The 17,161-nt window shown below is 40.8% G+C and overlaps 1 protein-coding gene across 4 annotated transcripts in view; it reads left to right on the top strand.

Moving 5' to 3' along the window:
• Nucleotides 1-2,735: 2,735 nt before the first annotated feature.
• LOC109091118 (mediator of RNA polymerase II transcription subunit 13-like) overlaps nt 2,736-17,161 on the top strand; it is a 57,420-nt gene continuing 42,994 nt past the window's right edge. For all 4 annotated transcript variants that reach the window (XM_042715881.1, XM_042715887.1, XM_042715879.1 and 1 more), the window contains exon 1: nt 2,736-3,457. In XM_042715881.1, the coding sequence (XP_042571815.1) occupies nt 3,380-3,457 (78 nt within the window). In that variant the 5' untranslated portion in view covers nt 2,736-3,379. The remainder of the gene's footprint in view (nt 3,458-17,161) is intronic.

Here is a 17,161-nt window from a genome sequence, read left to right as displayed (position 1 = left end):
AGTTATTACATTTGACTAAAACTTAATGGTATAACAACTTTACAAATAAATGTGATACACTTGTGGTGTTTCTGGTCAGGAATTATTTTTTTGCGGCCTAAAATGACTGATTTTGCTGTGGCTTTTCTCAAAATTTGTGGTGATATTTGCGGCATTTTTTATTGTTTTGCAGTGAAAATATACCACAGACAACATTCTTCTAACAGTGTTATGACTTTTCTGACTTCGAGGAACATTGTAGGGCTCCAGACTAACATTTGAGGACACCAGCACCAGTGCCATTATGTTCTACAGACGGTGACACCAGCACCTGACAGTAAAGCACTCACCCTAATTGCACATGTACATCTCGGAGATGTCTATCTGATGTCTGCATTTACATATGCAAGATGTATTTTTAAGAGTGCTTGCTCATCTGCAATACGTCTCTAAGATGTTTCCTGTCAGATGTCAAATAGACATTTATTAGAATGCATGAAAAACTGCTTCTGAGACGTTTTTCAGAGTACATAGCAGATGTTTCCCAGATCTTTAGCAGACATTTTACAGATGTACTTGTGCTGCCTAGGTAGTTGAGATGCAGATAAAATTAACTTTTATTACTGTACTTCACAATGTCTAAATATAATTGAATAAATACTATATATATATATAATATATATATATATATATATATATATATATATATTAGGGAGTGGAAATGGACTATAAGTACATCTCTGCAGCCATCTACTAGTGGTAATTTAATATCTTTTTTATTTTTAAATAAGTGTTTGCTTTCCTACATAATGGAACTTTTAGTTTTATATATGGGGGAAACCTATGAAAGATGAACAAATATCGTCACATTAAAAATAACTTTCAAATTCGGTAATCCTGGAGGGACTGGATAATATAGCATAATGAGAGATTTACAAGCATTTTTTAAAAGGTGATAATTTTTGACCAGGAAAAAAAAAAAAACATAAAAAATGATGTCTTATCAGAAGTAGCTTCATTCAGGAGAAGGCACGGTTGGACTCCATGTTGTTTGAGCAGTGCTGTGTCTTTGTAAAGTGGTTGTGAGAGGTTCTTGCGCGACCACCATGCTATAATTTTCCCTGGCTGGATGATCGATGAGCTTGTGTCAGACTCTGTTCATTATAATGCGCGCCATCTATTCTTCTGCCAGACAGCCACTTTTCCAGGAAATGCCATTGAGGTGTTTGGAGTCCGTTTGAGTGTGTGTGAGTTTGTGTGTGTGCAATGAATGTTTGGGATTTTCTCTGTTGATTTGTCGCCACACTAAACGGTTCTGATGGATTATACATATATTGAGGACAAACTTTTTGTCTGTAGATAAACTTAGAATGAAACTTGCAAGATTGCAGGCATCTCTAATATCACAAATGCGATGAGATAATTATCCACTAGTGTAAGAGATCTTTTTTTCTTTTGAAGTTTGTATTCAGGCCTCCAGTGTCAAATGCATTATTGAAGTCATAAATGTTATAAAACCGCATTAGACAAAATCATTAGCATGTTATGTCTCCCTCAACTCAGACTCATTCTGTGGCATTAAGTACATGAGAAGACCTTTGATTTACCAGAGAACATATTAGCTCTGAAACTCCCCACAACATGACTGGACTGCTGCTTAGCAGAGACCTTTCAAGACCTGCTGGGCATATTAAACAAGATGAAGAAACTACAAATGAATTCTGCCATGTTCTTGAAGCAGTGAGATCGATATGTGCTGTGCTCAGCTCTAATATGCCTGACACATTGCGCTCTCTCTCTCTCTCTCTCTCTCTCTCTCTCTCTCTCGTTTAGCAATAAGAAGAGGCATGATGCCAGAATCCACTTTTCACCAGCAGAGCAGGTTATCAGATACAGCTGGGCTTTACAATGCATTACGGAAATAACCATAATTTGGCAAATGGGATACGGGCTTTGTTCTTATCACAACACTGATTGCGCCGCTGAAGTTTATAGCATTTGGGTCAGGCCTCGCAGGATTTCAGTGCATTGTTCTTGAACAGCCCTTATATAAAACCAGCCTTATAACTGCATGATCCATTTAGGCATAAGACTGTTGTTAGTGATTTATCAGAAACTGAGTTTAATATACTACAGTATGAGCAAACTGATACCTTACAGTACTTAAATATTCAACACAAAATTATGATACAGATTTCAAGAACTGACCAACTAACAATATGTTAGACTTGAACCAAGATTTTGGTTTGATATACTTATTTGATCTTTTATTCCGGATACTGAAAGAAGATTTCTTTGTTTGCCATGTCCACATGGGTTTGTGTATTACTGTGATCAACAGCTCCATGTAGATCACAGGTTTAATTTGTACTACAGGCAATTATCAAAGACGTGGACGGACTCTTGATATAATGGAACATTATTTTACATTGTGTGGAAAAATTATCATGGTGGATTGAATATGATTATTAATCATCCATGTCAGCAGCACATGAACAAGAAAATTAACCTTAATTTTAAGACATACAGACGCCAACGTCAAGATCTTATTTGCAAACAATACAAAATAATCACATCTTATAACAGTATAACTGAAATTTTTAGTGTCAAAACGTGTAAAAAAAGATTATAAAAGACAAGACGCTGTTGATCAGCAGCGCTTCTAGCGGCCGAACCGCGTCATCACAGCAGATTCTCCAGCGCTGCCGTAATCCCTGATCACATGACCACACACACACACACACACACACACACACACACACACACACACACTCGCACGCGGGCGCGCGCTCAGCGTTGCTGTATGAGCCATGCGTGAACAATACGCGCTCAAACTGGAGTCATTTCAACACCGCTGCGTGTTTGTGTGGATGATTATTGGCGAATGGACGGTCTTTATAATGTGTGACTGGCGTCGTTGTTTCGTCATGGCCTCTCAGAGAAAAGAGGAAGATGTGCTCACTGCTCACTTTAGTCTGTGAGGAGGAAATCTGAAGGATTTTAATGCTCTGTTTCAGTGTGTGTGTGTGATTAAAGTGAAAGCTGCGTGTGATCATGTGCGTGTGTGTGACATCTGACCGATTCTTCATTTCACTGTCAACCGGATGATCCGAAACTTCACGAGCGTCAGTCTGTCGTGTTGTGGATTAACGTTATATGATTTATGGACGCTTCGTCTGTCATGGATTAAAAAAAAACCACTCCAGACTGAAAATGATTCGGTTCGGACCGATTACGGATTTAATCCAGTGAGAAATTATAAAGCAGAAGATTCACATACGCACATGTTTATTGCTTTGGTTCATCTGATCTTCTGATGTTCGGCGTGGATTCTGCGGACAACTGCGATTAATTGTGATGTTCGGCTCTGATCGGCTTTAATCGGGATGTTCGGCTCCGGATGATTATGACTACAGCAGCGAACTGGGTGGCGAACGGGGCGAGTTTAGAAGACTGTCATTCCAACCTCTTCTCTCTGGTACAGACCCCGATCTCATTTATGTCTCATGTGTGTCTATACTGCATTTATCTGCTCCTGAGGTCATGGGTCAGTTGCCCATAGTTTAGAGGTCACGCTCTGTCAATCTTTAGCAGTGTTAAGGCCCCGATATACTTCAAGCAAAATCGAAGAGTGAACTCATATGACATCATTTCGAACAAAACCGGGGCAAAACGAAGTTGGTTTTGTGTTCGTTTTGGCAAAGAGTATAGAAGACCAATAGGCGAAACGCTGATGCTTTTTGGGTAACAGCCACTAGGTGGCAGTTCGGTAGCGCGGGCGCCATTTTGGGGTGAAAATTTCAACTGAATAACAGCACATAAACAAAAATTATGGAGCCCCGCACATGGCATGCAGGAAAAAAAATAGTAGGCTAAATCGTGTGTAAGATAGACTATTTCATTACCTCGTTTTATAGATTGTGTGCACGATTTAATTTGTTCCCTTGATTTATAAATTGTGTGCATGATGTAAATCCTTTTAGGAACTGCAGGTCATAGCCATAGAAACCATAATAATGATTTATATGGATATGACACTAAGAAATGAGCTTATGCAACTTTACACATTTACAATTACTTACTATATTATTATTTACTATTACTCCACTAGGTCTGAAATATATATATTGTATGTTTTAATCCCCTGGAACACACTACAAACTTGATAAAATAGATTAGAACAGGATGCATTGGATGCATGCTGTGTCTGATAATTAAATAATTAAACAGTTTTACATAAACTTTTTTTGTTTGTTTTGTTTACAATCATTAATACAACAGACATTAATATAAGACAATACTGCAAAAACAGTTTACGGTCAAGATGTTATATTCCTGTTATATATTTATTGTTCAACATTCCGAATTTTTCTGTCATTAGTTTAATTTCGTATGTTGGTATTAATTCAGTGTTTATAATGCTAACACTTGAACTTAAAATATTTTCAACCGAAACTGACATGATTTTAGAGAGCAAAAGGTTTTGTGAAAAAAGGGAGGACTTTAAAATAAAGTTTGTAAAATAAACTGTTAAAAGGATTTGATGATCACTAGTCTAGTGATTGTACATTATTGTTGTCACCGTTCAGGCTGTATTTCAGCTTTAATGTACTTTTTTTTTTTAACAAAACAGCTGATATTTGCCATAGCAACAGCTAGAATCTAGTGGACTGCCGAGTTGCTTTCACCCCAAAATGGTGGAAGCATGGAAGCAATGGAACGTTCTACAGAGTTTCACCTCTTGGTCTTCTATACTCTTTGGTTTTGGGAGTTCGAAACGGCTTGCCAGAGCGAACTTCCCGGAAAAGTTTGTTCCAGCTGAAAACACCTTTGCACTACCATTGATCCGTGATGATTACGTCATAAGAGGTGTGCGCTGATGCTCTGCCTTCTTTCACATGAAACTCTTCGGTTAAAGGTGCTATATGTAGGATTGACACTGAGTGGCTGAACTAGGTATTGCAGTCCAAATTCAAAATATTGTATAGGGTTTATTTCACCCGGCCCCTCCTCCTTAGACTTGATGCACAAACAGGTTGCCAGATTGATGGCACAAACAGGAACGAGCGCACTTGACGATGAATGAAATGAAATAGCTGTGTTTTCCGCCAACTGGCAACCTGGGGTGCCGAAATACAATTGGGTAAACTGGTAGTGCGCGGGTTTCACAAACCAAAACAGAGACTAACATTCCAGCCCGGAACGCACATTTTCAAAGGAGAATAACTGACTGTAGCATTGTTTTTCAGATAAACAAATATGTTAACTTAGCATGTTTCTTAAATATCTGCAAACATATTATGGTATTTTTATGCTTTAGAAGAGTCAAAAACTTACAGCAACTTTAAAAGTCTGAAATCAAAAATTGAAAATTCTTATTTTTTAATGGAATACTGTAGTGTTTATTATAAATAATTTATCTGTGGACTTCATTATTTTTAAAAATTCTTGTGCCCTCTTAATCTTTATTCAAAAACATTAACCTCCCTTCCCCCTCAAAACGACTCCTCTTCCGGTCATGAGCTATGGCGCAAGGGCAGAGCTAGTGACGCGAGGGACAAAATGACAGGGGGAAAAGTTGAAGCTGATGCTTCACTTTATAGAAATCAACTACCAGTGCTGACGTGAGCCATGGGGTAGTAAACTACCCTTAAAATCCCCCTGTAGTCAAATATTTTATCCCTTAAAACTTATCTTTGATAATCAAAATTACATATTTAAATGTTTTATCTTGTGATAATAATTTTCTCATGCCTTAAAATAGCTTGAATGTAACTCTACACCCTTGCCTGATTTACTATACACGGATCTGTGAATATGCAAATTAGTCCCGCCTCCACTCAGTCACAACAGCCAGCGCCTCCTGATCCACCGAACTGTAGTAAACGCAAAACAATGGTATACACAGATAATGACTGATAAAACTATGTTTTTACTAGAGGACAACTACAGTGAATACTGTAACATTCATTAAAGTTACTTACTTGACGATGTTGTGTCCTAAAATGCCTTGAAGACTTGAATGCCAGCGGCAACCTCCCGATCTCTCGTGAAGCCAACACGGAAGTGACTAAAACTGCAATTCATTGACTGGCCACTAGAGGCTGGCTGCAAAAGGCAGTCAGTCTTATAGACTCCCCATGTTAAAATGCCCAACTTTACAGCAGAAAAAAAAAAAAATTCAGCCTGGTTCAAAAAATGATTTTGGTCTATGTAGCTAATTTTGCCCTTCATGACAACTGTGAGGGGGATGACGTGCTACCAAGATGGCGAAGGCCCGTTCCGCCCACTTCAAATGCGCTCTTCAGAAATCTGCATGTTTTTATACAGTCTATGCTCAAATGTAGCTGTTTGTGATTCTTTATTTGCGCCCGCGAGCATACACCTGTGAAGTGAAGACGCTGATGCGGCAGAGGTTGGTCTGACTCCAGGATATTTTTACACTTTTGCCATTGCCACGGGTTATAATGCAAGTTAGTGGTTCTAAATTCACATTAAACCATAGCTTCATGGGTTTTTTGCTCTAATTGTATTGGTATATTTAGCATGCTAGGGATAGGAATCGATCCCTTGACATGATTGGTTATTGGATTATGACATAGCAAACCGAGGGCTGTTTCAAACTGCATTTCTGGGACTGCCATTGGGAAACTACAGTTTTAAGGAGAAAATACTCAGATAATAGACTGGCACATGGTTTGTCTAAAAGCATATTAAAAACACCATGTAGCAAGGTTCTTGTGTGGGAAGGAAGAGGACAGGGTCGGCTTGACTGCTGACGGTGGTTTTTATTCTCATATACTCATATACATATACAGATCGCAGTGCCCACAGCACATAAACTAAACACAGTCCTGTAATCACTTTCACTTTGTCGAGGTTTCTATCTCGGTCACGATCCCACCAGTCAGCAGTCCTTCTCTCTCTCACACACTCCTGTTTCTCCTGGCGTTATGTACTCTCTCCACGCCAATAACTGAAACAAGACACAGGTGTTGGTTATTTGCGTTTAACCCCCTCACTCACTGTTCGTCTCTCGACTCTCTCTCCCGCTGCAGACTTCGCTGAACCACGCCCCCCTTGCCACATACCCCCACCGCCCGACTCAGGCCAGGGAGTCCCCTGGCCTGCAGCCCCCCCCCATTTCTGGAGAGGAAATAGGCCACAGCCATCTGAGCAACCGGCCTGTGGACCACCTTGACCTTAAACGGCTGTAAAGCTAGATACCAATGAGTGATTCGCGCGTTGGTATCCTTCATACGGGGGAGCCACTGCAGAGGGGCGTGGTCCGAACAGAGGGTGAATTCCCATCCCAGGAGATAATAGCAGAGGGTGAGGACGGCCCACCCTCTTTTTCAATGGTACTGTACTTAGTCTCTCTCTTAGAGAGCTTACGACTAATGTACAGCACCGGCCGTTCCTCCCCCTCTATCTCCTGGGACAGGACTGCACCCAACCCCCTGTCCGTTGCGTCTGTCTGCAACACAAAAGGGAGAGAAAAATCAGGCGAGTGTAACAACAGCCCGCCACATAGAGCATCCTTCACCTGGGTAAAAGCCTGCTGACATGGCTCCGTCCACTGGACCGTATCTGGCACCTCCTTTTTAGTAAGATCAGTCAAGGGGCTGGTGAGGTCCAAATAATTAGGTACAAACCTTCTGTAATATCCCGCCAGCCCCAGGAACTGTCTCACCTCCTTTTTGGTCTTGGGGCGCGGACAGGTCACAACAGCTGCTGTCTTGTCAATTTGGGGACGCACATGTCCATGCCCCGAGTGGAAGCCCAGATACATTACTTCCACACGCCCAATCGCACACTTCTTCGGGTTGATCGTGAGTCCGACCCCCTCGGCGATCTCAAGTCATTACTAAATATAATGATATCATTTAAATAGGCAGCAGCATATGCAGCATGGGGCCGTAGAATCTTATCCATGAGATGTTGGAAGGTGGCCGGTGCCCCGAACAGCCCGAATGGAAGGGTAACAAATTGGAGTAATCCGAACGGCGTTGTGAAAGCTGTCTTTTCTTTGGACAATGGAGACAAGGGGATCTGCCAATATCCCTTTGTTAAGTCCAGTGTCGAATAAAAACGAGCCGTACTGAGCCGATCAAGCAGTTCGTCAACCCGCGGCATTGGATATGCATTGAACAGCATTCAGCTTGCGATAATCCACACAGAAACTAACTGAGCCGTCCGTTTTCGGAACTAAAACTATTGGGCTCACCCAGTTACTGTTGGATTCTTCTATCACTCCCATTTCAAGCATCGTGCCTAATTCGGCCTGAACTACTTTTTTCTTGTGTTCAGGCAAGCGATACGGCCGACTGCGAACCACCACGCCTGGCTCTGTGTCGATATGGTGCTGAATAAGGTTAGTACGGCCAGGTAGGGGTGAAAACACGTCTGCAAACTCGGCTTGCAACTTAGCTAAATCAGTGAGTTGGGAGGGCGAGAGGTGATCTCCACCTGGGGCCAGAGTGAGAGATTGTGTTTTGACATTCGCCTCTGGCCCAAGATCCTCCTCTCCACTAATCACCATCACCAGCATCACTGATTCTGCCTCATTTCATTTTTTAAGGAGATTGAGGTGGTAAATTTGACGTGCTCCGCTCCTATCAGACCGTACTACCTCATAATCGAGTTCCCCAACTTGCCATGTGACCTCAAACGGTCCCTGCCACTTTGCAAGTAATTTAGAACTTGACGTTGTGGGTAGTACAAGCACTTTATCTCCTAGTGAAAATCTGCGCAACTTAGTCCCCTTGTTATATAGCCGGCTCTGTCTGTTCTGGGCTTGCAACAAATTCTCCATCTCCTTTGGAATCCCCACTCGGGAGATTAAACGAAACAGCACGTCAGCAACACTCTAAGCGCCACTGCTTCAGGATATTGTGTTGCATAATCCACTATGACTAATGCAAAACGATGTCCCCTTGCTGATCGCTCTAATGGCCTGATGAGGTCCATACCAAATCTCTCGAAGGGGACCTGCAATAATGGGAGGACGCGCAAAGGTGCTTTTGGGGCGGCCGGTGGGTTTACCAACTGACATTCAGGACAAGATGCGCACCATCTGCGCACAGTCTCGTGAATGCCAGGCCAAAAGAATCTGGTCATGAGGCGATTTAGTGTCGTTGCCTGTCCTAAGTGCCCCTCCATTGGATTAGAATGAGCCGCTTGGAAAAGCATGTCCCTACGGCTCCTTGGAACTAATAACTGGGTTGTATCTTCTTTTGTCTGAGCGTCTTGGGTCACTCGATACAACCAATCTTTTATAATAGCAAAATACGGAGAGGTAAGCATGTGGGCAGGCTGGAAAGGCTGACCATCAAAGGTATGGACCTGTTCAAAAGCATGTTTTAACGTCTCATCCTGAGACTACTCCAGGGGAAAGTCATTGCGCTCCAAGTGAACGAGTCTCTCGATTTCGCTCTGTTCCCCTGAAGCCGAACTCAGTGGTCCCCGTTCAGTCTCTCCCACCTGCACTTGCGTGCCTCCTTCCGGTGCATTTCCCCCCCAAGAGGCATCCGTGCACAAACAACCCAATAATTCAGTAAACGCTGGCCAATTCGTTCCCAAAATTATCGGATGCTGGAGGTGCGGATTAATTGCCACCTCAACACTATGATTTTGTCCCCGGAATTGGATAATGACAGGCACTATGGGATATTCCACCACATCCCCGTGCACCGCACCCTAACCAAGTGGCTTGTATCCAGTGTCTCAGGTTGAATCAGGCTTTGTTGGATCGAGGTTTGGTTACATCCTGAATCTACCAAGGCCTGATAGGTACCCCCTTGATACTCACAAGTATTTGGTACCAGCCAGCTTGACCGGGGGCGGCCTGTGGTACATCTGGGACCCGGATCATCATCCCCACCTCCATTACTGGACACCTATCCACAAAGTGCTTCGGGTCCCCGCAACGCCAACAGGCCAGCCCAGACCTCCCCGCCGCTCTAGTGGCAGAGAGTGGGGTAAACGATTGGATGGGACCTAGGTAGAGGGATAGGTCAAGAGAGAGAAGGAGTGGGAGAGAGAGAGACAGATGGCAGAGGTTTGCCGACCCCTGGGCACGCCACCATGTGGTCCTCTGCCAGATGGATGGCCGAGTCCAGCGACATTGGACGATGGCACTGGACCAACTCGGCGGTCTTCTTAGGGAGCCGAGTCATAAACTGCTCCGGCACCACGCGGTCACTGACCTGGTCCATGTCGCTTCCCTCAGCCAGTAGCCATTTGTGGCAGGAGTCCCGGAGCTGTTGGGCCATCACGAAGGGCTGACCGGACTCACCCAGCTCCAGGGAGCGGAAGCGCTGGCGATGCTGCTCTGGGCTCCAGCTGACCCGCTAGATTATGGCCCTCTTGAGTTCGTCGAAGACCAGGAGGTTCTGTGCCAGCAGCTGCTGTGCCGCCACCTGAGATTCACCAGAAAGTAAAGGGATTAATCGCATCGGCCATTGGTCCCTGGGGTAACCGCATGCTTCTGCAGACTTTTCGAACAGATCGAGAAACGCTTCAGGGTCATCCTGCAGTCCCATCTTATTTAAGGGCAGGTGGGCGGGCACTACGGGCTGTCCGGTGGCTTCCGTACGAACCTCCCGGTCTTTCCAGCTCCGGAACCTCTCGCGGTCCTCCTGCTGGGCCTCTCTTGATCGTTCCTCAAGTCCAGCAGGGCCTGATTTTGCTCTTGATGCAAGACCGCGAGGGATGAGATGACATCCGCAAATGGTTTGGAGGATGGTGTTTGCTTGGTGTCGGCTCACCTTCTTCCTTCCCAGCTTTTGGCACCAGTGTAGTAAGATTATTGTGTGGGAAGGAAGAGGACAGGGTCGGCTTGACTGCTGACGGTGGTTTTTATTCTCATATACTCAGTTCAAACAGATCGCAGTGCACACAGCACATAAACATAAACACAGTTGTGTAATCACTTTCAATTTCGTCAAGGTTTCTAGCTCAGTCACGATCCCACCAGTCAGCAGTCCTTCTCTCTCTCACAAACTCCTGTTTCTCCTGGCGTTATGTACTCTCTCCACACCAATTACTGAAACAAGACACAGGTGTTGGTTATTTGCGTTTAACCCACTCACTCACCGTCCGTCTCCCGACTCTCTCTCCCGCTGCAGACTTCGCTGAACCACGCCCCCCTTGCCACACACCACAAAGACAAAAAAAACTTGATTTTCACTACAGGGGGACTTTAAAAATTTAAAGGATATTAGGATATTACCACAACATTACTCTTAGGAAATCGCAAACTATTTTTTTAGTGAATATGGCTTAACCTGATGGAGGATGCCCTCAGTCTTTCAGGCAGTCTCTCTCACACGGGCATATTTTGTGCCGTTGACTGCCTTCATCATCCTCAATAAATGAAAAATTTCTTCATGCTAGAGTGTCGGCGGTGAATCCAGTGGAGAGAAATCCCCCTAAAACTAACTGCAAACTGGCATTCAGATCTGCCTCCATTTTGTTAGCAACGCCCTAACTTCCAATGATAGACCTCACAGAAGAGATAAAAAAGACAATCGTAAACTTTAAAGGGTTAGTTCACCCAAAAATGACAATTAGCCTGTTGTTTTACTTACCCTCAATGCATCCTAGGAGTATGTGACTTTCTTCTTTCAGACAAATCCAGTCTGAGTTATTTTAAAGTGCCCCTATTATGCTTTTTCAAATATTACCTTTCATGCAGTGTGTCATGTATCTGTATGTGAACATAAACTATCTGCAAAGTTATGAAGCCAACAGTGCACGATAAATAAAGTTATTGTCTATCAAAAAAAGAGTCGGCTTGCAATCGCCTAAACGAGTCGTCAGGAATTCGAATCTTATTCTGTTACGGCTCTATGTCATAAAGTAACACATTTGCATAATGTCTGCCCAGATTCTACATTGCCAACTTGCCCACCCACAAACAGTAAAATTACCGTGTGGTTAACATCATGTCGAGAAGATACTGTATCCTACGCGGTGATCGTAATTTTTTTTATCACATCTTTCAATTACCACAATCTTGTTAACACTTGACACTTGATCACTGAGAAAAGTCCTGCTCCAGTCGTGCTTGCGAATCAGTCTCTTGTCCATCAGCCAGTTCAACTGTTTCATCATCAGACTCTGACTCGAATTGGTAAGGTACAATCGATACCATCTTTTCTATGTATTGACAAGTTTCCAGGGCTGTCATTCCATCATGGCAATGGGCATTTAGTTCTGACATGCGCTGTACACGGTAGACTAATCCAGAGCCAATCTCTCTACGGCTCTGGACCAATCACAAAGGACTGCACCATCTGAACAATCACAGCAGTGAGGGCTCACAGAAAGGAGGGGTTTAGAGAGACTGATTCTTTGAACTGCTTTGCATGAGTCGTTTACGAATAATTTAGAAATGAGGTATAATTAAATCTATTTTTTGAGAAAACTAACATGTTTTTGACCTTGCATGCATGTAAACCTGTTTTAGGAGACTCATAAAACAATATAAGCAACCTTAAAAATGGCATAATAGGGGCATAATCTTGGCCCCTCCAAGCCTTTCAATGGGGGTAAGCGGGTGTTGGTTATCAACAGTTCAGAACATGTGAAATTAGGGCTGGGCAATATGGCTAAAAAATTACCACAATTTTTTTTGTCATATCAGTCGATATCGATAATTATCACAATAAATGTAAAAATTTTATTTATTTTAATTTTATAGGCAGATTTTTGCTCCAATGTGAAAGTTGTAAAAACCAGATGGTTAATTGTGGTTTTAAACTACTTTTTTTATGGTCAAAACATGACAAACACTTTGTTTTTGAATTCTTTACACTTTCCCAGTCATTTTTCCTTAACAAAATAAATATCTTAATAGAAAAAAAAAAATTCTTAGTTCTGCATGGTCTAGTAATGAGTAATATTATTTCAAATCAAGAAACAAGTTTGTGTTGCCTGATAATATTAATAATAGGCCTATAACATTTTTGTCTATTAGAAATACACATTTGATAGTAGCTTGAGTTAGGATGCAGATGAAGTTTGTTCATTATCAAAATCAGTAATACCTGTAAATATGGTAGCAATCTAATTTTTATATATTGGAATTTAATTATTGTTACTGTGTGAGAGTTTTTTTTCTTCCATAGTAGCATGCATTTAGAGCATGATAATCACAGTTAAAACCACAAATATAGCACCTCAATACCATGGTAAAAATTTAATATGGCTTATAGGTATTTATGAAAAACAGTAGTCTAAATACATTTATAAATGCATTAACGCTATAGCGTAATCAAAAAACAAAAAAACAAAAACTGTAATTATATTCCATTACTTGTCCTTCAATTCATTTAATATATGTCTACATCAATAATATAATACAATTTGACAGGAATACCCACATTTCTGACACAATACCATGGTGCAGTTAATGCTACTACAGTAAATCCATGTTAAATAATGGCGATTTGTAGATTAAAAAGTCTTCTGACTTTATCGTTGCGCACAGTGTTTCTGCTGTTTGTCAGTGCTGTTTCATCTGGCTGTAAACAAAGTTATTTGTGTTCTTTGCTGAACTCAAGCGCTTCACACTGGATCTCACAGCGCTGTCCAGTGTCACGTGAGCTAGACTCATCAGCAAATATGATGCATTAGCTCTAGTGAAGCTCATGCCACTGTTATGAACTTTGATCTTTGAGTAGCGCACTTCTGATGACTAGCGCTCTTTCCGCCTTTGCCTCATAAACATTATATTGAACATTTATCTAACTCTTGTAATCGTTTATCGAGGACATTTATATCACACAATAATTATTGTTATTGATTTATTGCCCAGCCCTAAGTGAAATTAAGTGTTTATTACATTTGAAATATTGATATTTATCCCACAAAAACACATGGATTCACTACAGGAGGCCTTTATTCACCCCCCGAAGCCATGTGAGGGACATTTTATTACAGATGTGTGCACTTTATTTCATGTCTTTTGGACTAGTGACAACCAACACCCCCTTACTCCCAATGAAAGGCTTGGAGGGCCCAGGACAATTTTTTAATATAACTCTGATTGGATACGTCTGAAAGAAGAAAGTCACATACACCAAGGATGCTTTGAGGGTGAGTAAAACACAGGCTAATTTTCACTTTTGGGTGAACTAACCCTTTAAGGCTAGATGGCATACTGTAGAGCAAAAACTACTGGACATGCACACATCAGTATAGCATAATTTTACTCACTGTACAACAATAATTACTATTGTTGCATTATTGTAAGGGGTAGGTTTAGACGGGTCAAATTGGGATTTGTTATGTGGGTGGCTCTTTGGTATCGAGTTTATATATATATATGTATGTGTGTGTGTGTGTGTTTTGCAAATATGATTTATACTGAAGCAAATATGATTTATAATATTTATAATATTATTCCTATCAGCTGTGACATATACTGTACATCTGCGTGTTTTTTTTTATATTTTATCCAAGGGCTTTTTTTTTACCTTTATAGAGGGTACTTTCCCATATTAATACTTTCATTGCAAATTCTTACATTTGATCTATAAATTCAATTATAATTGTTGAGTTGTGCTACACTCATAGTTTCAGTTAGCGTTGCATTCGGAGGAAAAAGTGGACGATAGAGATGGATCATCTTTAGCCGTTCTTGGCATATTTATTTTTCTAGCTGCCGACACATCAGTCTCACGATCAGACAGCCTTCAGTAAGAGAGAACCGCAAATCAACTGGGACAAACATAATAACGCAAATGCATCTTCTGTAGCTTGCTTTTTGAATTTTTACCTTTAAGTAAAGATTCTTAGTTTCTTAGTGTTGTGCATTTTGATTTCTCCTGGAGAGGTTGCGCGAGCCTAGCCTTATACTGTCAATAGATGCATTATATGCAGTAGCTTTATCCACTTTCGCCACTTACTCTAAATGTAATAAAATCAGAATAATACTTGAGTTTTGGTGTTTGCATTATTTTAATGTTATTTTTGGTTACTGATGTTTTAATCGTGTTACTGTCTGGCGTTAATAAAGTGTTAATGTCGAGCCCTGGAGTCTATGTGCCAACAGAGGCAAACCAAGATGAAGTGGGGGCCCCTGGCAAAATTAATAAAGTAATTAATAGATTTATAAATCTTCTAGAAGATTATTTTGTTAATATATCTTCATTACCTAGATATACCGTATATTTATACAACATACAAAAAGTAGTTAAAACACATAATAGAACATAAATTGCTTATTTTTGAATAAGTGCTTATTCTTTAACAAAAAAAAAATCAATTTTCATTTTTATGGCAGAAGATAAAATACTGTACAATACAGTCTTGAAGATACAGTACAATCTTCATATTTGCAGTAATGGAATGCTGTCACAATGTCACTATGTCCTCCATATCCAAAGACCTTTGTATGTTCCATTGAACTGAAATTAGTGCCAGTGCTGACAGCCTTTCTTGGTTCATTGTTGACCTGAGGAATGTTTTTATCATCTTTACTAGTTTTATTAGTTGACAACTAATTATATTAACTCAACTAATTTAATGTAAAAGAGCTAAATAAATAATGTCAACTAAGTAAATGTAATGATATTTATTTATATTGATTTGTAGGCTGCACACTGGCAGCAAGACACAAGACAACTAATCGTGGGTGACAAGGAGGAGCACCCCTCCAAAATAAAACCCTACGTTTTTTAAAGACTTAGAATAATTTAAAGCCTTTATTATTATTATTTTATTTATTTATTTATTTTTTTTGCCAGAATTTACTTTAAATATTCATTTTCATTCATGAAGACAACGGGGAAAAAATTATCTCCTGGTGGAAGGCAAAGAATCAGTTAACCCCATGTCGTTCCAAACCTCCGTTCGTCTTCAGAACACAATTTAATGTATTTTTAGATGAAAACCTGGAGGCTTGAGACTGTCCCATAGACTGCCAAGTAAATAACATAGTCAAGGTCCATAAAAGGTATGAAAGTCGTCATTAAAATACTCCATCTGCCATCAGACGTGCAATCTAGGTTATATGAAGCGACGGGAACACTTTTTGTAAGCGAAGAAAACGACTTTATTCAATAATTCCTTTGTCAGTGGTCTCCTCTGTGTCTCTCCACAAGGATGCGCTGTTTTATTTCAAATCAAAGCTAAATACTCATAGAAACAGCGCATCCTTGTGGCACAGATGACACAGAAGAGCATACACAGCATACGGTGATAGCGGATAAATTTGGAGGAGTCACTTGCGTAATTTTTTACACTCGCGTTTGTAAACACTGAAACAGTATATATGGTCCTCTTAAACTTTTCTTTAAACTGTGAAGGCCGCTTCTATTATGGTGCAAATGTCCAGACTTACTCACATGAAAAGTCCTGATGTAATCAATAACTAACTACACATCGTGTATGCTTTATTTTTGTCTTGTTATAATAGGAAGATATGTGAGCGTGTAGAACTACATAAACTTCTGAAAAAAAAAATTAGATCAGAGCGGATTCTGACTACTGTAATGTAAACACCTCTGATTGGCCACAACCCCCCCGCCCCCCCCACCCAAACAATTTAAAAAACTCTACTGTACACAAATCACACAAATGACCCATTTTGAATTCAAATGGCAAATTTCACAGAAAGGTGACAAGTTTGCATCCCTGGTACTGAAACTTGTCAAGCAGTGACACTGGTGATGTGCGCGTCTTTCCTGGTACCACCTATTCTATTGCAGCTTATATTAATACCTGCTAAACACTACATAATATGCTGCTGCTAAGTGCAACCCTAGCTAACCTGTTTCCCAGTAACCCTATTAGTAATTAGACTATTACCAGTAATTCATCTAGCAAATATTTAAACGATAATAAGCTTGAAATTAACAATGATAGCAATAACAATTTGTTTGTTACATAATTATCCTTAAGTCAATCTTATCTCCATCATTTACCGCTGTCATGTTTCCTCTTTTCCTCCTCTTCTTGCATTTTTCCGCTTCTGGCTGCCAGACAGATAAGTCCTCTTCATGTTTAAATTAGCAAATGCACGAGTAAGCGCTGTGCCAGTTTGAAAACAGTGGCTGATGCATCAAGAAGAAAAAGCAAGCACATCCAGAGGGGGCACCCTAGGGGGTATGCAAATATATTGCTCCATGTTATATTAATAATGACATTTCTGATTGTTCAAATAGTCAGGTGT

The sequence above is a fragment of the Cyprinus carpio genome, chromosome A3, assembly GCF_018340385.1.
Source record: "Cyprinus carpio isolate SPL01 chromosome A3, ASM1834038v1, whole genome shotgun sequence".
NCBI lineage: Eukaryota > Metazoa > Chordata > Actinopteri > Cypriniformes > Cyprinidae > Cyprinus > Cyprinus carpio.
The sequence above is the reverse complement of the archived record's forward strand: the minus strand, read 5'-3'. Positions and strand labels throughout refer to the sequence as shown.